The sequence below is a fragment of the Giraffa tippelskirchi genome, chromosome 3 (assembly GCF_054371585.1).
Source record: "Giraffa tippelskirchi isolate mGirTip1 chromosome 3, T2T-mGirTip1v1.2.pri, whole genome shotgun sequence".
In the NCBI taxonomy this organism is placed as follows: domain Eukaryota; kingdom Metazoa; phylum Chordata; class Mammalia; order Artiodactyla; family Giraffidae; genus Giraffa; species Giraffa tippelskirchi.
In genome coordinates, this window is record NC_137277.1 from 90,301,505 (window position 1) to 90,324,536 (window position 23,032).

At 39.7% G+C, this 23,032-nt stretch overlaps 1 protein-coding gene and 1 long non-coding RNA gene across 9 annotated transcripts in view; one reads left to right on the forward strand and one right to left on the reverse strand.

Moving 5' to 3' along the window:
* Positions 1–13,802, forward strand: part of STK39 (serine/threonine kinase 39) — a 316,521-nt gene extending 302,719 nt beyond the window's left edge. For all 8 annotated transcript variants that reach the window (XR_014080206.1, XM_081582614.1, XM_081582615.1 and 5 more), the window contains 2 exons: positions 763–827; positions 12,262–13,802. Coding sequence is in view for 7 of the 8 variants with exons in the window: in XM_081582614.1 (XP_081438740.1) it covers positions 763–827; positions 12,262–12,336 (140 nt within the window). In the remaining variant the exon portion in view is untranslated. The remainder of the gene's footprint in view (positions 1–762; positions 828–12,261) is intronic.
* The window catches only part of LOC145542878 (uncharacterized), a 103,700-nt gene continuing 92,977 nt past the window's right edge, over positions 12,310–23,032 (reverse strand). Inside the window, exons 5-7 of the long non-coding RNA XR_014080207.1 lie at positions 16,816–16,904; positions 16,246–16,382; positions 12,310–14,721 (exon numbers count right to left, since the gene is read on the reverse strand). This is a non-coding gene — a long non-coding RNA (uncharacterized LOC145542878). The remainder of the gene's footprint in view (positions 14,722–16,245; positions 16,383–16,815; positions 16,905–23,032) is intronic.

Here is a 23,032-nt window from a genome sequence, read left to right on the forward strand (position 1 = left end):
ATTTCTATCAGCATCATCTCATGAGAATCCTGTTCATAAACAGGACCCTAAGCAGGGAAGGCTGACTTCTCTATGACAGCATCATGGCACCACAGAGAGCAGGACAGATCTCTGATGAATCTGGCTATTACTAAAAATGTTTCTGCACTACCAAGCTCCAAATGGACAACCTCTCATGCTTGACCCTGTTCAGCCAACTCAGGTGTTGCCCAGGGGGGTATTCACTGCTTTGACAGATCACCATGCCCTGAAAGCACCAAGACGCATGCCTGAGTTGTGGAGGTTTTCTGCTGTATTTTATTGCTTTGATAAAAATGGGTGCAGAGAACTGAGTGAATTTATAGGGACAGGAGTTCAAAATGCTGACCTGTTATTTCCAGAGAAACCAGTTTCCTCTTTGTTTTGAACTGCCCTGTCCTGGCTAATACATCTCTTATTAATGAGTGTTGAGAAAAACCAGGTAGTGGAAACACTGGGGGCTACTATCATTTTCTACTTTCCACTAGTAAGTAATTTCTCTTTTATTGTAGAAAATGTGGGGCCAGTGTATACTGATTAATTGATGCACTGAAGATGTAGGTTGTGGTAGAAAATGTCTTTATGAGAGTAATTTGGTCATTTATATGGACTTTGTAACGTCTGTGAAAGAAATTATTTTGCAGGTTATTGCATCATTAGTCAAAGTTTCTGAAGCACTGATGTGAAAATCCAGTGTTATTGGAAATAATTTGGACATTTTTTCTCCATGTTTGTATTTTACAGTGGCTGCTAATTTACAGAAGATTGTAGATGATCCTAAAGCTTTAAAAACATTGACATTTAAGTTGGTAAGTGGAAAGTTACAGAATGAAGGTAAAGATTTTACGATGCTATGCCAACAAGTAATAGTAATATCATTTAATAACCTGTTCCATAGTTCTGTTGTTGGTTTTGGGGGGTAGGGAAGTGGGAATCCATTTTTGCATTCGTTATTTGGCTGGTCAACATTTGAGGATTTTTTTTTAATTAGAATATAATTGATTTAGAAGGGTGCCTTAGTTTCAGGTGTACAGCAGAGTGAATCGGGAAACAGCAAAGTGAATCAGTTATACATATATCTACTTCTTTTTTTCAGATTCTTTTCCCATGTATATCTGTACAGAGTATTGAGTAGAGTTCCCTCTGCTATACAGTAGGTCCTTACTAGTTATATATTTTATGTAGTGTGTGTATGGCAGTTTCAATCTCCCAATTTATCCCTCACCTTCCCTTTTCCCACTGATAACCATAAGCTTGTTTTCTACATCTATGACTCTATTTGTTTTGTAAATAAGTTCATTTGTACCATTTTTTTAAATTCCACCTATACATGGTATCATATGATATTTGTCTTTCTCTGACTTACTGTAACTCATTATGACAGTCTCTACATCCATCCACATTGCTGCAAATGGCATTATTTTGTTCTATTTTATGACTTGGGAATACTTTCTAATCATGACTGGAAATTTCCTCTTCCATAAGCGTGGTTTGTTCTTTTACCATCACATCTTTAAGAGTAGCCATTTGAGAAGTCTTGAAGTCTGTATCCTTTTGCTTCCAGCTTGTATGGCAGCTTGACCAGAAAGACAAATTAATCTGAGTTCGAAGCAACATTCTTAACAAACCTTTTCTGAAGCAAAAGCCAAGTGGTCCTAACTTTTAAAAATTGAGGCCGATTGTTGTAGAAATGGTTTAAGTAATTGGAAGCCATCGTAGAACTGCCCTCTGAAAGCTAGTGAACAAAGACATGACATTTTAACTTCACATTTCAAATCATAGTAACAGATTCTCATAGAGAGGAAATAGTCCAGCAGTTTTTCTGCACTGGTAGATTTTAAGTTTATAAACTAGGTTGGCCACAGGGATACAGATATGGAGCATTCTGGGGTCCTTGTGAAACTAAGAGCCTGTGATCCTGGCTAGAAATGGAGAGAAGTCCAACTAGTCAAAAGTGATGCTTTTCTGGAAAGTTTTTGCAGACGGTATAGCAAATGACTATTTTTGAAAATTATAAATTAATCTTATCAAGAGCCAGTCAGAGTGCTAAGCAATTTAAGATCTAGATGACCAACAGTTTGCTGTGCACAACATATTAATGGTCTTTTTTATTTCCTGTGAAAATTTAATGGAAAATGTGCATGGCCAAAATATGCTAAATGATTCGTTACAGTAAATGTTAGCCTAGTGCTAATTAACTTTCTGGACCTTGCTCTTCATCTAATTTCAGATGGCCAGGCTGGGTGATAAAAGAAAAACACAAAGATTTTCACAGAAAGAATTCAGCTGAAGAAATTAATTTTGTTTTGATAATAAAAGAACATTTTAGTCAGACAAAGAGTGAGAAAGTCACAAATTGGAAAATTTATCTTCTAGCTTAGGACTCTTCTCTTCACTTCTATTATGTTTCTAATTCACCTGCATCTTGTAAACATATTTCATTTATATGAGGATATATGGACGAGAAAAATGGCACCCTGTGTCTGCATTTCAAGTCAGAATTAATGTCACTTTATTCACTTTTTTATACTGCAAAAAAAGAAGTTACAGCATATAATGCCTCCAGGACATTTTCCAATTTTGAACATGTAAACCTAGGGACAAGAGATTAAAACTTTTATTCTGGCTTATTCCCATTGTCTCTAAATTCATTTACCTATAAAATAGGAGTGGCTACCCTAGCCTTTTCATAATACTGAAGGTTTTGTAAAAACACCCTCTGTACTGTCCCTCGATAGACCATAAGAATAATGTGGAACTCTCCCTCGTCTTCCCTCATCAGTTTGTTAGTTCCCTGGATTCCCTCTCTTGAGTCTGTCTTCCTCCTCGTCCCCATTCTCAGCCCCCTAGTGGGATCCTCTTCAGGAACTGCACTTCCTGCCTACAACTTGCCAGCCTCCAGCTCTGTTTAACCACACGGAGGCTCTAACCTGAGTAATTCTTCCTTAATTCCAAAATGCCCCCAAATACTTGACTGGCTCTCCACTGCCCTCTTCTGAAACTCAAACAACATGGCTAAGGAAGTACACCCCAGTCAAACCTCCTTTAGGTCCTGCTCTGCCTTTCTTTACCCCACCCTCCATTCATTCATTTTTTTCTCTAGTCCTGTTTCTGTTTTCCTCCACTGACCCTTTGAATGTATTTTCCCTCTTACTAAAATATCCTTGTCATCCAACTTTACCCAGCCTGATTTCTGACTCACCAACACCTAGACACATTCCGGTTTTCTGCTTTAATTTCACTTCTCCAGCAAGCTCTTTCTGACATCCAATCCTGGTCTTGGTTCTCCTCCAGTATTCTCTCCCTGGAAGGTTATATTTTTTGAAATTTTTAGGTTGGTGTATTTCTCTCCCTCAGTTCTAGTCTTGTTACAGCTCAAGCAGGCAGGATTTCTCAGCTCCTGTCTCATCTTAGCAAGGGTTTGAAACAACAGACTGGTTACAGCTCAAGCTCTTTTAATAGGCCGAATATGGCCAGCCCTGAAGGAGTAGCAATGATCCCTCTTGACTTCCCTTTTTATACTCCCTGTCTCCTCCTCTTGATTCATGCCCTATGCAAAATACAAATAGGTACACTCAAGGACAATCAGGGAATGGGACATGTCTGGGCACATGCAAAATAGGGATTTTACATATTCATCTAGGTGGGTGTGGACTGAGAGTTTTGATTGACAGTTGCAGGTTGCACAACAGGCTCTATTGCTTATGTCTTTCCCATAGTTCAGTCTGTTATAATCAAATGTATGTATGTATAGAATATTTATGAATCCTTAATGGGCTGCTAGCTGCCTAAGGTTACTTGAGGACACAGGTGTGCATGTGCTGGAGTTGGAGAAGCCCCCGTGGTTAGTTTGTATCCACTGTGTGCCTAGGGCACACTTGCAGGAGTTGGAAAAGTCTCTGAGGTTCTTTTTGTAGCATATCTGTGAGCTCTCCTGGGCGTTTCTGGGGTAGGGTTTAGAGATCAGCTTGCATCCTTTTTGGCTAGGTCACCCTTCATCCCTCATCCCTTAACTTCCTAACAAAATTGTGTAGAATCTTATTTGTGTCTCTAATGTACATCTAGAGGCTCCAAGCAGTCAGAGACTTCTGTCTTGGATCTCCTGCACGTAGTAAGGAATTGATCATAATTAAAATACATAAGAATAACACAAGCCTCATTTTAAAAACTTGAGCCATCATTCTTTACTTTACCTTTGCTTTGATCCCTGAAAACTAAGATTGTGAGCTCAGCTTCATGCCCTCTTTTTAAGTCTCTCTCAAAATCCCTTGGCCTTGCCTATAGAAATGACAGGAATCACTACTGTTTCATGTGTATCCACTGTTTGCAGAACAGAGCATGAAGTATTTTATATCATCTCAGTTAATTTAGTCCTCATGATCCCCTAAGATGGTGATGTCATTGGGTCCATTCCATGTTTGGGGAATCGGAGGCTCTGTGAGGTTAACTTGCCCAAGATCATATGGTGCAAAAGCTGAGAATTCAATTCTGGTCTAGCATCATGGCCCATGCTCAACAACTGTTCAGTCTTACAGTCAGGACCTTGCACCCTTATGGTATTATAGTTTTCTGTTTCTTTGCGGATTCACTTTTGGATGACTGGACACACATTGGCTTAGCTTCAGGACCAGATCTCCTTTGTACCTTAAGCCGAGTAATATTGGCCTGTCTGGCGCAGGAGACCTGCAGGAAAATCATGCAAGTTTTTCTTCTCCCTTATGGCTTGAGAATGCAGTAATGTGTGGCATTCCCAGTGAATGAAAAGTGATGGTTTTTCCTCAAAAGATAAAGATGTTAAATAAAGCCAAACTCAGGAATAACCTTCTATTTCTGTCATTTAACTCTCCATCCAGCTCTAGTTAGTTAAAGCCTGAGAGGTTTTCTTTGTGGTTGTCAGTTGCCAGCCAGTTTGAGACCCACTTGACAGAGCTCGTTTGAACTGCTTCTTGGCTTAATCGTCTGTGGGACACTTCACATCCTGGTAAAACCACAGAGATCCAGTTTGGTTATTTAGATCAAAGTGTTTTAGAAGCATTTTTCCTCCTAAGCTGCTACTGCTCAGAGTCCTTTCATCTCTCAACTGTGTATCATTTTAATCTCAGCGCTTTCTTTGCTTTCTAAAGGAGAATGTCAGGGGCCTGAAAATTATGTAATTATTAATATTGTGGTTCTTCAACTGGCTGAACAATGGTTTCACTCAAGGGATGGTGAGGACACTTTAGAAAATGACTCACGCATGGGTCCTATTCCAAACAGCCTAATTTAATTGTTCTTCCTGCAGCCTGGGCTTTGGAAACTTTGAAAGCACCCTCTGGTGGTCCCAGTGTTTAGCCAAAGCTGGGGAGCATGTCATATGTGGACAACTCATTCTCCAATCTCTTTCCTCTTAGCTCCCACCACTATTAAGAAATATTTGGCTCAAGCTTAAAAAGGTGTCTCTTGTATATCTGCTTATATATTTTAATTTTTAAAAAAATGGCCTTGAGGGGCCAGGATATTGTTATTTAAAGAAATACATTTACTTTTTTTCCTCCACCCAATGAGATCTCTAGCTTCATTTGACAGGTAAGATAATAAGTGAAGTATGATTTCCATTGTTGGCACTGCTGGGAGCAGGGAGATCAGAAACCTTCTCACTTTCAACAAAGCGGTTCAGACATAGAGGGCATTTCAGCTCAAGTAGAATGTGCTTTGGGTTTGACATCAGTATGGTTTTATTGTTGTAAGCCTTGAGGCAAGTTTTCATAAATGTTTTTGAAGTCATTTTTTAATTTGCTATCTTGCAGTTTTGTAAAGTAGGTAAGTCTTGCTGCTTACAATGTGGAATTTTTGAAACTGCGTTAGTGACAATACAAAATATTTAATTTGCCCTTGAAGATAGAACTGGAGAAGGAAATAGCAACCCATTCTTGCCCGGAGAATCCCATGGACAGAGGAGCCTGGCAGGCTACAGTCCATGGGGTCGCAAGAGTAAGATATGACTTAATGACTAAAGAGAGACAAAGAGAGAGAAGATAGAACACAAATTGTAAGTACAGCTAACCCTTAAACAACATAGGTTTGAACTACGTGATCCAATTAGACATGAATTTTTTTCAATAAATACAATAGTAATAACAATCTGTGGTTAGTTCAACTTGCAGATATAGAGTAAAGAGGGCCAAATGTAAGTTATATGTGGATTTCTGGCTGCTTGGAGGGCTGGCACCTCCAACCCCTCCACTGTTCAAGGGTCAACTATATATGTAATTAACATCCAACTGGTACACACATGAGCAGTATAAACTTAGTTTCTGAAGCTTGATAACATGCATTGCAGATAGCAATTTTTTATTGAAGTCTAGTTGATTTACAATGTGTTAATTTCTGCTATACAGAAAAGTGATACATATATATTCTTTTTTAATGTTCTTTTTCATTATGGTTTATCAAAGGATACTGAATATAGTTTTCTGTGCTATACAGTAGGACCTTGTTGTTTATTCATTCTATACATAAAAGCTTACATCTGCTAAATCTGCTAACCCCAGCCTCCATCCCTCCCCCAACCCATTGTCCCTTGGCAACCATCAGTCTATTCTCTATATCCCTGATTCTGTTTCTGTATTGAAGATATGCTAACCCCAGCCTCCATCCCTCCCCCAACCCATTGTCCCTTGGCAACCATCAGTCTATTCTCTATATCCCTGATTCTGTTTCTGTATTGAAGATATGTTCGTTTGTGTCATATTTTAGATTTCACATATAAGTGATATGGTATGGTATTTGTCTTTCTGACTTACTTCGCTTAATATGATCATCTCTAGGTCCACTGATGTTGCTGCAAATGGCATTAGTTCATTCGATTTTATGGCTGAGTAGTATTCCATCGTGTATATGTACCGCATCTTCTCTACCCATTCATCTGTCAGTGGACATTTAGGTTGTTTCCATGTGTTGGTGATTGTGAATAGTGCTGCTATGAACATAGGACTGCATGTGTCTTTTTGGATTAGAGTTTTGTGTGGATTTGTACCCAGAAGTGGGATTGCTGGGTCACATGGTAGTTCTATTTTTAGTGTTCTGAGGACCTCCATACTATTTTCCATGGTGGCCGTGACAACAGCGTAGGAGAGTTCCCTTTTCTCCACACTCTCTCTAGCATTTGTTCTTTGTAGACTTTGGAATGATGGACATTCTGACTGGTGTGAGCTGGTACATTTCTCTAACAGTTAGTGATGTTGAACAGATAGCAGTATTATATGCATTTTGGTAATTAATGGCCAAAGAGCCTTATTTATCAAGGCTGAGTGATTAAGGTGATATTTCCCAAAGTACACGTAAAGCCAGGACTCAAATGATATAAAAAGTAGCTGAGAGTATTAACTTACTCCTGCTGAAACTGTCAGTTCAAGAAGGTCCATGTAGCAGCTCTGTCCTATTCATTCTGAAACAATGGTTCTGCAAGTGTGGTCCTCAGACGGACAGTGTCAGCTTCACCTGGAACCTTTATAAAAATGTGAATTCTGGGGTTCCATCCCAGGCCTGAGGAATCAGAATCTGGAGGGAATCAGGCACAGGAACCTGCATTAACACACTCTCAGGGTGATTCTGATCCTGAAGTTTGGGAGCCATGGCTCTAAAGGAAAGGGGATGCTAGGGTGGAACAGAGGTTCTCAAACTGCACTGACTTACCTGGGGAGCTCAGAAAATCCCAGGGCCTAGGCCACACCCCAGACCAATTCAGTCACAACTTCTGGAGTGGACGTGGGCATGGGTATATTTTCAAACTTTCCTGGTGGTTCCAAAGTGCACCCAGGCTGGCAGTGGAGGGAGTTCTTACAGTTGACGTTGGACAGCCACATCTTAAGCTCCTCCACACCTGCTGGTCTGGTGGGGATGTTCAGGAATCAAAGTACAGACACTTGAGTGACAGTAGTGGTGTTACACTACCACGGTAAGTTCCTGATAATGTGTACATCTTCCTTTGAAGTGGAGGTTCTCTAAGTGTGGGTCTTGAACTTCTGGGGTTCCTTGAGACTTTTTTTTTTAAGGGATCCTGAATGTTCATAAGAATGCTAAGATGTTACTTGGCATAGTGTTACTTCCATAGTGTTAACATTGGTGTAAAAGCCACTGAGGTCAAACCTAGTAATGTTGGCAGAAACCAAAGCAGAAACATCAAACTGTAGTAGTAGCCATCATCTTTAAAGCGCTCTTTCTGTCACTCCGTAAATTAAATTTTAAAAAGTGCAACTGGCTTAAATCCCCACTTGAGAACACATCATCTTTTTAATATTCTGTGTGATGAGATGGGAAGCATTTCTTCAGTACTTAAGTGTGATGGTTGTCTCCAGGGAAAGCACAGGTGAGATTGAGTTGTGAACTAGCCATTTTTTTTTTCCCATGGAACATCACTTTTACTTGGAAGAACAGCTGACAAACATTGGCTGTTCAGACTAGGGATCTGGCAGACATTTGTTTAAAAATGAACCCAGTAAGCCTGACACTTCAAGGAAAACAATGGACAGTATTTGTTGTCAATAAGAAATTTCACATTTCAAGCAAAAAAACAGGATTTTAGAAAACTTGTATCTGCCACAGTAAGTTTGACAGACACCCCCCCACACACACAACCCTACCCCCAGTATTTAAAGCCTTATCCGATGAGATTGGTAATAGATAATAATGTATTGATACTATGTAATATGTCAACATTTGGAACATCTGCTAGCTCAGTGATGCTGAAAAATTATACATGGGTAAAAGATCCATTAAAATAGACCAGTGTTTACCATAACAGTTATGAAAAGTTTAACATGTTGGTTTTTACATTTTACATTGCAACTAAGCTTTATGAAAATAGCACTTGGAAAATTTTGGCATAGTAACAAATGATGTCCACAATTATTTGGAAAGGCTATTAAGATACTCTTCCCTTTTCCAACTAGATATTTGTGAGAGACTGGATTTTCTTTGTATGCTTTAAGGAAAATAGCAGTCGAGTGACTGTACATGCAGGTGTGAGAATCTGGCCATTTTTATTAAGCAAAACATTTGAGATTTGAGAAAGTGTAAAAAGCAGTACACTCTTAATTTTGTTTTGGAAAACTATTAGCATGCAGTGGGCTTATTTCTGTAATGTTTAATGCATCAGTAACTGAATACTTTAGAAAAACCTTTTATTTTCTAAGACAGTAAATACAACATAACCTAACCATGTTTTATGTTTTAAAATAGATTCAATACTTTAACATTACTAAAAATATTTTTACTGAAGTTGATTTACAACGTGTTAGTTTCTGCTGTACAGCAAAGTGATTGAGTTATATATGTGTACACAGCCATTCTTTCCTATTATGGTTTATTATAGAATATATTGATTGTAAGCTCTCTCTGCTATAAAGTAGATCCTTGTTTTTTTATATGTAATAGTTTGCATCTGCTAATCCCAAGCTCCCAGTCCATCACTCCTCCACCTCTCATTCCCCTTGGCAACCACAAGTCTTTATGTCTGTGAGTCTGTTTATGTGTTGTAGATAACTGGGAATGTTATCTACAACAGTGGGAATGGGATTGCTGGATTGTAGGGTAGGTAATTCTATTTTTGCTTTTATGAGAACCCTCTATACTGGTTTCTACAGTGGCTACAACAATTTACATTTCCACCAACAGTGTAGGAGGGCTCCCTTTTCTCCATACTCTAGCATTTGTGGCTGTTCTGACTGGTATGAGGTGGTACATCATTGTAGATTCATATTTCTCTAGTAATTTGTGATGTTGAGCATCTCTTCGTGTGGTTATTGGCCATTTGTATTTCTTTGGAGAAATGTCTGTTTAGGTCCTCTGCCCATTTTTTGATTGAGTTGTTTGTTTCTTTGTTATTGAGTTGTATGAGTTCTTTGTATACTAGAAATTAAACCCTTGTCACTGGCATCGTTTGCAAATATTTTACCCCATTCTGTAGGTTGTCTTTTCATTTTGTTTATGATTTTCTTTACTGTGCAAAAGCATCTAAGCTTAAGTCACATTTGTTTATAAAAATATTTAATATTTCTAAGTACAATAAACATAATCCACGTGGACATAATCATTTGGAGTTCTTGATACAGTTTGAGAACTGCTGCCTTAAGGGTTTCTGGTCTCTTTTCTGTAGATTTCAGTGTCATTTGCTTGTTGTCCTCATGATCATTTTGCAAGCCACAAAGAGGTAAGGATTTAAGAGGATTTAAGGCCTCTGATTTAAGAGGCTTAAATCAAAGCTAGCAACATGGAGTAGGGAGGGCTGAGTGTCCTGAAGCAAAGCCAATCACCTGGCCTGTGCCTCTTTGCCGGGAGACAGAACCTAGGATGGGACATGGCCTCCCTATACCCACATAATCACTGCCTTGATTACACAAATTCTCACTTTCATTACTCTTCACCACAAGGACTTAGTTTTTATTTCTAGGTATTTTCAGCTCCTGCTAGTCACAGTGCCAAATTTCTGATACAGCTTTCAAATGCATGGATGTGCTTCACACTTGATAAAAGCAAGAGTTTGACCTCAGATGTTTGTCAGTTTTCTACACACATCATCTCTGCCCCCATCAGTGAGTTGAGGAAGTGATGTTAGCAATAGCTACAAGGAAAGAAGAAGGGAAGGTTTAGGAAGATATGTCAAGAAACAGTGGTAGTAGGAGAAGATTGGTCGGGTGGCGGGGGAGGGCGGTGTGGTGGTAAAGATCACAGTGTTGGTGTGATAAATACCTACCAGAAATCTCAGCAGAGAAGTTTCTGCCTGTGCTGCTTTGTTAACAGTGATAAGGAGAGCTGGTGATCTTTCTGCCCCTGGCAGTGCAAATGATGAAAATTGTACTTTACTGAATATCTTATCTGTCAATTGATACTAGAGACATTGACAGGCACAAAGTAAATTATTTAAATGTTAGCTAATATTCCTACTCTTTAGGCTATGGATTTTCTTATTAAGCATAACTGCTCACACTGAATGTTAAGGATAATTATTTTAAATATGCAAGTTATATGTTCTAATTATCTCCCTATTTTAAAGGAAAATGCTGGGGTTGGCAAAGGGCTGAGTTTCTGTACAGGTTTTTGGAATAGTGCTAAGCAGCTTTGCTGTGAGGATTGGAAAGGGCTTTTGACCTGGGAAACAATTGTGAAAACAACTAATTTAGCAGGCATTCAGCCAAGGAAAGGTTCATATGTCCCTTTGGTAATTAATTGCACATTCCCAGGCATTCAAACTTTTCTCACTCCACTCTGTGGTACTTACGTAATGTCCAGTTCTGATTTATGTACTATAGAGGCAACTTAGAATGGTGGTCTGAGTACTCCGTGTCTATAGGTTTGTTCCTCAGTCGTGTCCGACTCTTTGTGACCCCGTGGATTGTAGCCTGCCAGGCTCCTCTGTTCATGAAATTCTCCAGGCAAGAATACTGGAGTGGGTAGCCATTTCCTTCTCCAGGAGATCTTCCCAACCAGGAATTGAACCTGCGTCTCCTGCATTGCAGGCAGATTCTTTACTACTGGGCCACCAGGGAAGCCCTAAGTGCATAGGAAAGGGAGGTAAAGAGGAGAATAAGTTGTGAATTAGGGCCAGTGAGAATTTTGGAAAGGGCTTGTTTACAGTTTCTTTGGATTTTGACATGATAAAATACTTGGCATACTGTAACCTGGGCCAATTTTAAGGCAATAAATATGTCCTAATTTTTTTTTTTTTACAAATTCTGTTGTAGAAAAAACTTATGGTGCCTTTCCCTGTAAAAATTACTCATATTTAAACAAACAACAGTTGTCTATCATGAGCCATTCCACTACTTGGTGACCTTTTTTTTCCTGACCTGTTTGACAGAGAAGATGATTTTGGTAAAAACCAACTTACTTACCCTTGAGTGTGGCCTATTAGATCTCTCCTGCTCATTTTCATAAGTCTTTTAAAAGTAAGGCATATTTAAAACTACATTTTACATAGTAGTTGTTGAGAATGTGTATGTACCTTCCCAGCAGTCCTGCTCACTGGCAGTTCCATTTCATGGGCAACAAAGCCTTTCACCTCTGTCCTCAATGGGCTTGATGATCAGATTTCTCAGAGCAGTTGACACCCAGGAGTCACTGAAGAAACGGATTCTTAGCATGTCTGCTGGCGGAGATGGGACCCCTGGCCCCATAGACTGCACATGGACCCGCCTTCCCATGAACAACTCTGGAAAAGGCCGCTACCAACCAACCAGCACTGAGGCTTTCTTTTTACCTTTTCAGGCTTCTGGCTGTGATGGGTCGGAGATTCCCGACGAAGTGAAGCTGATCGGGTTTGCTCAGTTGAGTGTCAGCTGATATCTGTCCCTTGATGTGGCCCTGATCTGTCATGCCTCCCCTCGCCACACCCTCCCTCCAACCTTTCCTGCCACTTTCTCCCACCCCCTAGTAAAATCAGAGGATTGTGAAGAGGCTGGCTTCAACGTAACGGGATAAAAGAGAATTTTTTTTAAACTTAACAACAATGAGTTCTGCTTTATTCTCTAGCAACCCACAGTATGAGAACAAGCAAATGCCACAGCTGCACGACTGTTGCTCATTTTTTCAAAAGCTATTTAATATCCTCAGCAACCAATTTGGATCTCCCTTAAGTGAAAAGAATCTGAAACACTCAGGTGGTCCTATTTATTGGCAACAAAAGGAATCTTTTCTATCAGAAGCCTATTTCTTCTCTCATTGTTGTCCTTTCTGTTATAATACTTTAATTGTACATCCGACAATACTGCCTCTTATGTTGTATTTAGAAATTAATATACTTATAAAATTAAGATTTATTAGCCAAACTTGAATTCTAGTTTTAAAACTGACTGTGAATTTTATTTTTCATATATTTATGCATTACACACCTTAGCTATAAGAAAGAAAAAAAAACGTTTTTGATTATATATGCTTTCTGCAGTTACTCTTGTTATTTAAACAAAAAATTTCAGGTCTATCTTTCGAGTATTTATAACTTGTGATTTTTGAAATGACTGAATTAGGAACTAGGATGCTTACTCTTTTGGTTTGCCTGAAAACCAGTTCACAATCTGATTGTCTCCTGGGAGAGGGAGGTGCCTTGTGGGGAAAAAAAAATTTCATATTAAGAATGTGCCTGAGGCTGCTTTACTCTGAAATAGTCTCAGATCTAAAATTTCCTCTACATAAAGTGGCATATGTAAGTTTTGCTTCACTGGAACGTTTAGGATGCTCTATAAAATGGCGCCATTCTGTTAGATTGCTAATTATGTACCCACCTCTGATTTGATGTCTCCTGAAATGATAGGATCTGTCATTCCAAAGGTGATAAACTTGAAAATACCAGAATCCGTGTTTTACTTGAAATTCTGCAGAATACCCAGATGGAGTGAAAAATAATAGAAAGGGTTTTGTGCAATGACTAAAAGGTAAAACGCTGTTAAGTTTCAAGAATAAATACTTTCAACCCAAATCGCCCTCTGCTTGACTATATATTATGGAATAGTAAACCATCGGATTTTCAAAATTGGAGTCTAAACTTTCAGGGTGGTGGCTCCCAGATGGTACCATTTGCTCTTTCCTAGCTAACCCTAGATATGGCAGCTCTTTAATGTACTTTAAAAAGCAAATATATATTACTAAGGAAAAAAAAGTTATTTATAATTGCCTTGTCATAATTGTTAAGGTGTTCTAGAGCCATTTGCATACAACTTAATGTAATTTCATTCCATTCTATTGTTTACACAATAATTACTCAAAGATGACTGCAGAGGTAAAAGGAAAATAAAAGTGTATTATTGCACAAAGAGATAGTGTCACATTGTTTCATTCCTCCTCTAGGTAGTAGTGCACTGCTACAGTGATATTTAGCACTTTCATAAAATGCCTAGTGAGAATTACCTGGTGAAAAGTGCCCTGGAGGAAGACTAAAGCATCCATCTAGTCACAGAGAATCAGGTTTGACAATTAGCTTGACAAAAAGAATGAAAGACAGTCACTCTCAATGTAGACAGTCTATCTTTAAGTCAAAAACAACAGGGCTGCAGCAGACAAGTGGGAAAGAATTCCCTCCAACCACTAAGGCGAGAATGGTTAGAGGACTTGGCCAGGGCCTTTCACAGCTTCTTGGCCTCCTGACATCTGCTGCACAACTTGTGGCCAAAACAGTGTAAGAAAAAAACCCACACATTCCATTCCGAGTAAAACATACATGAGGAACTACAGAACTCTATTTTGCAATACAGTAATGAATAAATGCTCATATTCCCACATGTATTTGAAGGAGCTTACAAATACCAGATACCAAGATAAATATTTTTTTCAAGTACATAAATTAAGATGAAGGGTCAGTAAGAACTGGCTACCAAGATGATTGCAAGTGTAAAATTAGGACACAGGAAGTTCATGATGAGGTCCTAGTCAGTCAGCACACAGACTGGGATTAGAGCTCCCAACCCCCCAACGGTGAAGAGTAACATCATTTCTCCTTCAAGTAACGATGAACACTGATTTTTCCTAGTACTAAAACCTGGAATGAAATTCTTCTAGAAGTTCAGGTTATGTATTTAGAAACTTAAAAATTCTCAAAGCGTTAACACATAGATTCCAAGTTTTGAGCACTTACCCCGTGCTTTCTGTGGGGGCCCAGATGCAGGGTATGTGATAGGAAGTGCTGGTCAGCCAGGAGTTGAGATCATGGTCCAAGCAGTTGCTCTCACCTGTGGTCTAGAAAGATACAGCAGTTAAAGTTGAGTGGGGTGAATGGGGCACATTTCCTTTAGGCAATCCTGTGTGACTGTTTCTCCTAATCAAGCTTTTGATTAAACATGACACATTGTGATTCTGCTCACTGGCAAAAACCTAAATTCTGCTAAACATAGATACTTGGCATTATTTATTTGGACAGCTCACTGTGCTCTGGCGAACAGGAGGGTTTACACTTCTTCATAAAACCAAGGGACTCACATCTCATACAAACACAAAATCTGTCCGGCATCCCCTGTGCTCCAACTGTGGTCAACTTGCAAAGATCTAAAATGGAAGGACATTATCATCTCATTTTAATGCCCATATATTGTTCTTATATGAACAACATGGTTTTCTGTATATAGGACAACTTTTAGAGACACTTCTAGACTGTGTGTGAAAACAATTTTTTTCCAAAAAAATTATTCTTGGAAAGTTACCCATTTCCCTATGTGTTACATATCTTATATGCTGGTAAATATGGTAGCTCTTCATGTTGGAGTAGGGTGAAGTAGTAGTCTTTTGGGGAAGAGTCAAGAATTCTCTCAAAAAACAAGTCGAATCCCATATAAAATCCTAGCATAGGAATTTTTTTTTCAATCAGAATTTTCACTCACCCATCTCAACAATGCACCTGTGATCTGTTTCATGTTAAGCAACATACTTTGCTGGTTAACCTTCCAAAGTTAAGTTGGTAAGCAGAATCTACAATTAAGTAATTACAGAGATGGTGAATATAAGCAAATTAACACTGGAGGGAGGACTTCTGCCAGAAATTAGGATTCATATTTGACAGTAAATGATCTTAGGTCTTTTTTTGCCTTAGAGGTATATTGGATAAGAGAAGCTATTGCTTAGTGAGGCCCATTGAATTTGTGATAGTAAAATCATATGATCAGCTTAAATTTATCCATACCTATAGCGAGAGCATACTTTTGGCTTACCCAACAGTGGCTTTATCCAATTATGATACAATTAAAGGAACTCAAACATACCCTCATTTTTCTGTTGCACACATTTGTCTAATCTACACATTTCATACTCTCACCAGGACATTAAAGGGCAGGTTGGATGTTAAGATAAGTGGTGTGCCAAGGTGGGTGGTGCTAAAACATACCCTTAGGGCCAGAATCTCCCAACCTAAAAAAGAGGTCTACCACTAGGCAGAATTGCCATAAAGAAATGGTTTTCAAGTGACAATTTCCATTGCATATTGGCATGAACTAAAATTTTAAGTAATGAGGTTTGATAATAAAAGTATTCCTTTTTAGTGGATAAAATGCTTCCTGGAGTTAGGTATTTAGAATGTGTACTACCAAGGATGAGTAAACTGTTTAATGCATATAAAGAGTGGAAACTGTAAAGGCATATGTTTAAAATATGACTACGTGACTGACTCCCTCAGGGACCCTAGATACAGTATCAGTTAACATCCAAAACATCACAAAAAAGGAACTGGCACTCCACTGGAATAGACAAGCCATAAAAAATAGCAAAAAGTACCTGTTTCCAAAATGTCTCAGTGATTGTCTCAATGCTTTTTTGCCACAGAGAAAAAACATGGTCCAATAACAGTGATGCTTCTTTACTTGTCTTCTTACACCTTACTCAACAAACCTAACCATGGCTAGTTTGGGCACCTAAGAACAGAAGAAAAATTTGCACAATTAGCTTATCAGGTACTGTGCATCTATGCCAAGCCAAAGGATGCTTGAAGAAAGGTACATAAAACTTCCCCTACATGAATTACAGCCTACAAAATGAGCATCATTAGCTGAAGGGGTTTATTGAACCTGTATAATTTAGCTCATAACTCAAAGGGCAAGGAATATTATTAAAAATTACAATCTTATGCTATTATTTGAATTTGTTACAGAATGGAGAAAGGTCATTAACAGAATAACGATTCCTGTAGTGTATTTATCGCTTATGTAGAATACTGGCTTGAGAAACCAAGATTTGTAATTTATCACAGAAGAAACCAGCTTATTGTTTAGGTAGAATGTTCAGTAAACTAATGAGTCTATAAGAGGAGGAGATCAAGATGGTGGAGTAGGAGGACATGGAGCTCACCTCTCCCCATGAAGACATCAAAAACGTGGAGCAATTCTCACTGGAAACAAACTGGTGACTGGCAGAATGAGTATTAAACATCCGAAAGCCTGTAAGAAAGATACACACAGAATTGGGATCAGGAAGGGAGGAGCAGCAATCAGGTCAGGACCTGTGCCCCTGGAAGCGGACACAGAAGAGGAGGGGGATTACACCCTCCCTGGGGAGTGAGGAGTTGGAACCATGTATCAATCAGGCGCTCCATCCCTGGGGTCCAACACTGGAAGGAAAAGTCTCTCAGCAGGTTTGAAAGTCAATGAGACTGACAGTGGGGCTGTCAGAAACCTAGACCACTCTTAAGAAATGCGCACACACTCTTACTCCCTCAACGAGGCAGAGGAAGCAGATTGTAAGGACCCAAGACTTTGCCTGGTTTTCTGTAACTGCCCTCGTGCAGGCCCAGGCCAAGCTGAGCACCCACTATGGTTCCCATTGCTCTGCAGGGCAGCTCCATACTGAGGCAAAGGCTACGGCAGCCAAGGTGAGTGCCCAGGTCTCAGGAACAGAGTCGGCTCAGACCTGACAAGGCATCCACCCTGGTGTTCACAGGGGTGAAACGTCAGTGCTCTGGCCAGAGGTGGGCTCACTCCAGCACACGCTGTGGCCCCTCTTGCTCCACAGCACAGCTTCCCACTAGAGCAAAGGCTGGTGCTGCTGCTGGAGTGCTTTGCCATGGAGGATGGCACCAACCTGGACCCAGCACTGCACCTGAACAGGGAGAGGGTGACCATTAGCGGCACCTGCAGAGGCAGCAGTCTGGAGCTCTTATTGGCATGCCTGGACCATGCCAGCTCACACCCTGGCCTGCACAGGGCACCTGCTCCAGCAGTGCTCCCTTATGGGGCAAAGGTGCCAACGCTGGGAGGGGGAGGGCACACACTGAGGGAACAGAACCAGCTCTGACTTGACCCTCGGGGCTTCTGGTGTAGCAACTTTGGATGCACTCCTATCCCTTGACAAGATGCTGTTGGCTACTAAGCTGAGAAGTCCCCCTCTCACACCTGGCTCTTGCTCTACCCCTCCCCCATCTCTGTCATCTCCAGCTCCACCTCCTAGCAATAGTGATAGCTGCCAGCCTACCCAGAGGAGAAGTGTGACTCGAGCTCACTTCAGACACAGCTCAGCCACCAAAGCCACCAGGCACATGCAGACAGCACAAGGGTGCTCCCACACAAGGACACCCCATTCAGGACCAGGACAGGTAACTCATCTAATTTCATAGAGACAAAGATAAGCAAAATGAGAAGACAGAGAAATTTGTTTCAAATAAAAGAACAAGAAAGGGAAAAAAACCCTGAAAAATTAACCAGTTCAGAGAATTAGTAATAATGTTAACTGGATTAGGGAAAATAACAGATGAACATAGTGTGAACTAGAACAAGGGACTGCTGCTGCTGTTGCTAAGTCACTTCAGTCGTATCCAACTCTGTGTGACCCCATAGACAGCAGCCAACCAGGCTCCCCTGTCCCTGGGATTCTCCAGGCAAGAATACTGGAGTGGGTTGCCATTTCCTTCTCCAATGCATGCATGCATGCTAAGTCGCTTCAGTCGTGTCCAACTCTGTGCGACCCCATGGACAGCAGCCCACCAGGCTCCTCTGTCCACAGGATTCTCCAGGCAAGAATACTGGAGTGGGTTGCCATTTCCTTCTCCTAACAAGGGACTAGAAAGTAAAAAAGAACCAATCAGAACTAAAGAATATGATAAATGAAAACACACTAGAAGGAATTAACAGCAAACCAACTGATACAGAACACCTGATCTGGAAAATAGAATAATGGAAATCACTCAATTAGGATAACAAAAAGAAAACAAATTTTTGAAATTAAAACAGTTTAAGGAACATTTGGGACAACATCATGTGTATCAACATTTGCATTATAAGGGTTCCAGAAGGAGAATAGACAGCAAAAGGGTTTGAAAATGTATTTAGTGAAATTATGGTTGAAAAGTTCCTGAATCTGAAGAAGGAAACACATCCAGGTACAGGAAGAACAGAGTCCCAAACAAGATGAACCCCAAAAGATTCACACCTAGGCATCAAAATTAAAATGGCAAAAGTTAATGAGAGAATTCTAAAGACAGCAAGAGAAAAGCAAGGAGTCACACACAAGGCAACCCTCATAAGGCAATCCTCATAAGAGAGATTTTTCTGCAGAAACACTACAGGCCAGAAGGGAATGGCATGACATGTTTAAAGTGTGGAAAGGGATAATCTCAGCAAGATTATCATTCAAAAGAGATACAGTTCTTCAGTACTAAACCGACCCTAAAAGAAATGTTAAAGGGTCTTCTATAAGTAAAAAAGAAAAGGCTACAACAAGAAGTTAGAATCTATAGGAAAGGAAAAATCCTACTAAGTAAAGACAAATACATGGTAAAGGCTGTGGATCAACCACTGTAATAAGCTGGTACAAAGACGGAAAGACAACTGTAAAATCAACTGTAACTACAAACAGTTAAAAGATAAACATGAAGATACAAAATACGGGATCAAAAATACAAAACATGGGGGAGGGGAGTAAAAAAAAAACATAGATCATTTAGAAGGTGTTTGAAGTTAAATGATTTTAAAACAAGTAGATAATAGGTACTGATCAACATATATGAGCCCCATAATAATCACAAATCAAAAACCTACAGCAGATACACACAACCGAAAATGAAAGGAACACAAGCATACCATTAAAGAAAATCATCAAACCATAAAAGGAAGAACCTAAAAGAAAAACAGAACAAGGAAGAACTATAAAACAACTGCAAAACAATTAACAAAATGGCAGTAAGTACATATCTATCAATAATCATTTTTAAATGTCAGTTGACTAACTGCTCCAATTAAAATGGCACATTAAAAGATAAGATATGCTGCTTACAAGAGACTCACTTCAGAGCTAAAGGCATACAAAAAATGATGAGATGGAAAAACATATTTCATGCAAATTGAAATGACAAAGTCACAGTAGCACTAGTCATACCAGATAAAGTAGACTTTAAAACAGTCTACACAACTAAAATAATTAAATAAGACACAGTCTAAAACAAAAGACAAAAACAGAAGGACATTATATAATAATAAAAAGATCAATACAAGAAGGGGATGAAACGTTTGTTAACACCTGTTGCAGGAGCACCTAAATATATAGAGCAAATATTAACAGACATAAAGGGAGAAATTGACAATAATGCAATAATTGGAGAGGATTTTAATACCCCAATTACATCAATGGATAGATCAACCAAACAGAAAAACAATAAAAAACAAGTTTTTTCTTTAAAATTTTTTTAACATTTAATTTTGTATTGAGGTATAGCTGACTAACAATGCTGTGATAGTTTCTCGTGAACAGTGAAGGGGCTCAGCCATACATATGCATGTATCCATTCTTTCCGAAACTCACTGACTTAGAGAACAAACTTATGGTTGCCTCTACACACTGCTTTGCAGCCAAAGATGGAGAAACTCTATACAGTCAGCAAACACAAGACTGGGAGTTGGCTGTGGCTCAGATCATGAACTACTTATTGCCAAATTCAGACTTAAATTGAAGAAAGTAGGGAAAACCACTAGACCATTCAGGTTTGACGTAAATCAAATCCCTCATGATTATACAGTGGAAGTGAGAACAGATTTAAGGGACGAGATCTGATAGACAAAATGCCTGATGAACTATGGATGGAGGTTCGCGACATTGTAGAGGAGACAGAGATCAAGACCATCCCCATGGAAAAGAAATGCAAAAAAGCAAAATGGCTGTCTGAGGAGGACTTACAAATAGCTGTGAAAGGAAGAGAACCGAAAAGCAAAGGGGAAAAGGAAAGATATTCCCATTTGAATGCAGAGTTCCAAAGAACAGCAAGGAGTGATGAGAAAGCCTTCCTCAGTGATCACTACAAAGAAATAGAGGAAAACAACAGAACGGGAAAGACTAGAGATCTCTTCAAGAAAATTAGAGATACCAAGGGAACATTTCATACAAAGATGGGCTCAATAAAGGACAGAAATGGTATGGACCTAACAGAAGCAGAAGATATTAAGAAGAGGTGGCAAGAATACACAGAAGAACTGTACAAAAAAGATCTTCATGACCCAGATAATCACGATGGTGCAATCACTCACCTAGAGCCAGACATCCTGGAATGTGAAGTCAAGTGGGCCTTAGAAAGCATCACTATGAACAAAGCTACTGGAGGTGATGGAATTCCAGTTGAGCTATTTCAGATCCTGAAAGAGGATGCTGTGAAAGTGTTGTACTCGATATGCCAGCAAATTTGGAAAACTCAGCAGTGGCTAAAGGACTAGAAAAGTCAGTTTTCATCCCAATCCCAAAGAAAGGCAATGTCAAAGAATGCTCAAACTACCGCCCAATTGCACTCATTTCACATGCTAGTAAAGTAATGCTCAAAATTCTCCAAGCCAGGCTTCAGCAATATGTGAACCGTGAACTTCCAGATGTTCAAGCTGGTTTTAGAAAAGGCAGAGGAACCAGAGATCAAATTGCCAACATCCGCTGGATCATCAAAAAAGCAAGAGAGTTCCAGAAAAACATCTATTTCTGCTTTCTTGACTATGCCAAAGCCTTTGACTGTGTGGATAACAATAAACGGTGGAAAGTTTTGAAAGAGATGGGAATACCAGACCACCTGACGTACCTCTTGAGAAACCTGTATGCAGGTCAGGAAGCAACAGTTAGAATAGGACATGGAACAACAGACTGGTTCCAAATAGGAAAAGGAGTATGTCAAGGCTGTATATTGTCACCCTGCTTATTTAACTTCTATGCAGAGTACATCATGAGAAACGCTGGGCTGGAAGAAGCACAAGCTGGAATCAAGATTGCTGGGAGAAATAGCAATAACCTCAGATATGCAGATGACACCACCCTTATGGCAGAAAGTGAAGAGAAACTAAAGAGCCTCTTGATGAAAGTGAAAGAGGAGAGTGAAAAAGTTGGCTTAAAGCTCAACGTTCAGAAAACTAAGATCATGGCATCTGGTCCCATCACTTCATGGCAAATAGATGGGGAAACAGTGGAATCAGTGGCTGACTTTATTGTTTGGGGCTCCAAAATCACTGCAGATGGTGATTGCAGCCATGAAATTAAAAGACGCTTACTCCTTGGAAGGGAAGTTATGACCAACCTAGACAGCATATTAAAAAGCAGAGACGTTACTTTCCAACAAAGTTCCGTCTAGTCAAGGATATGTTTTTTCCAGTAGTCATGTATGGATGTGAGAGTTGGTCTGTGAAGAAAGCTGAGCGCCGCAGAATTGATGCTTTTGAACTGTGGTGTTGGAGACTCTTGGACCGTCTGACCTGTCTCTTGAGAAAGAGTCCCTTGGACTGCACGGAGATCCAACCAGTCCATCCTAAAGGAGATCAGTCCTGGGTGTTCATTGGAAGGACTGATGTTGAAGCTGAAACTCCAATACTTTGGCCACCTCTTGCGAAGAGTTGACTCATTGGAAAAGACCGTGATGCTGGGAAGGATTGGGGGCGGGAGGAGAAGGGGACAACAGAGGATGAGATGGCTGGATGGCATCACCGACTCGATGGACATGAGTTCGGGTAAACTCTGGGAGTTGGTGATGGACAGGTAGGCTTGCTGTGCTGTGATTCATGGGGTCGCAAAGAGTCACACACGACTGAGCAACTGAACTGAACACACTGCTATATTTAAAATTGATAACCAAAAAGGACCAACTGTATAGCACATTTAAAATGGATAACCATAAAGGCCCGACTGTGTAGCGTATGGCACTCTGCTCAATGTTATGAGGCAGCCTGGATAGGAGGCAAAAACAGTAGTTTAAAATGACACATTAGACTAGCTGGACTCCGTAGATATTTATAGGGCATTATATCCAAAAACAGCAGAATACACATTCTTTTTAAGTGCATTTGCAATGTTGTCCAGGATATATCACATCCTATGCTACAAAACCAGTCTCAATAAATTTAAGAGGATAGAAATCCTATCCACCATCTTTTTCCTGATCACAATGATATGGAACTAGGAATAAATTACAGGAAGAAAAATGGGAAAATCACAAACACCTCAAGACTAAACTACATGCTACTAAATTAGATAAGTAATAAGGACCTACTGTATAGCACAGGGAACTCTACTCAATACTCTCTAATGGCTTATAGGGGAAAAGAATCTTTAAAAAAAA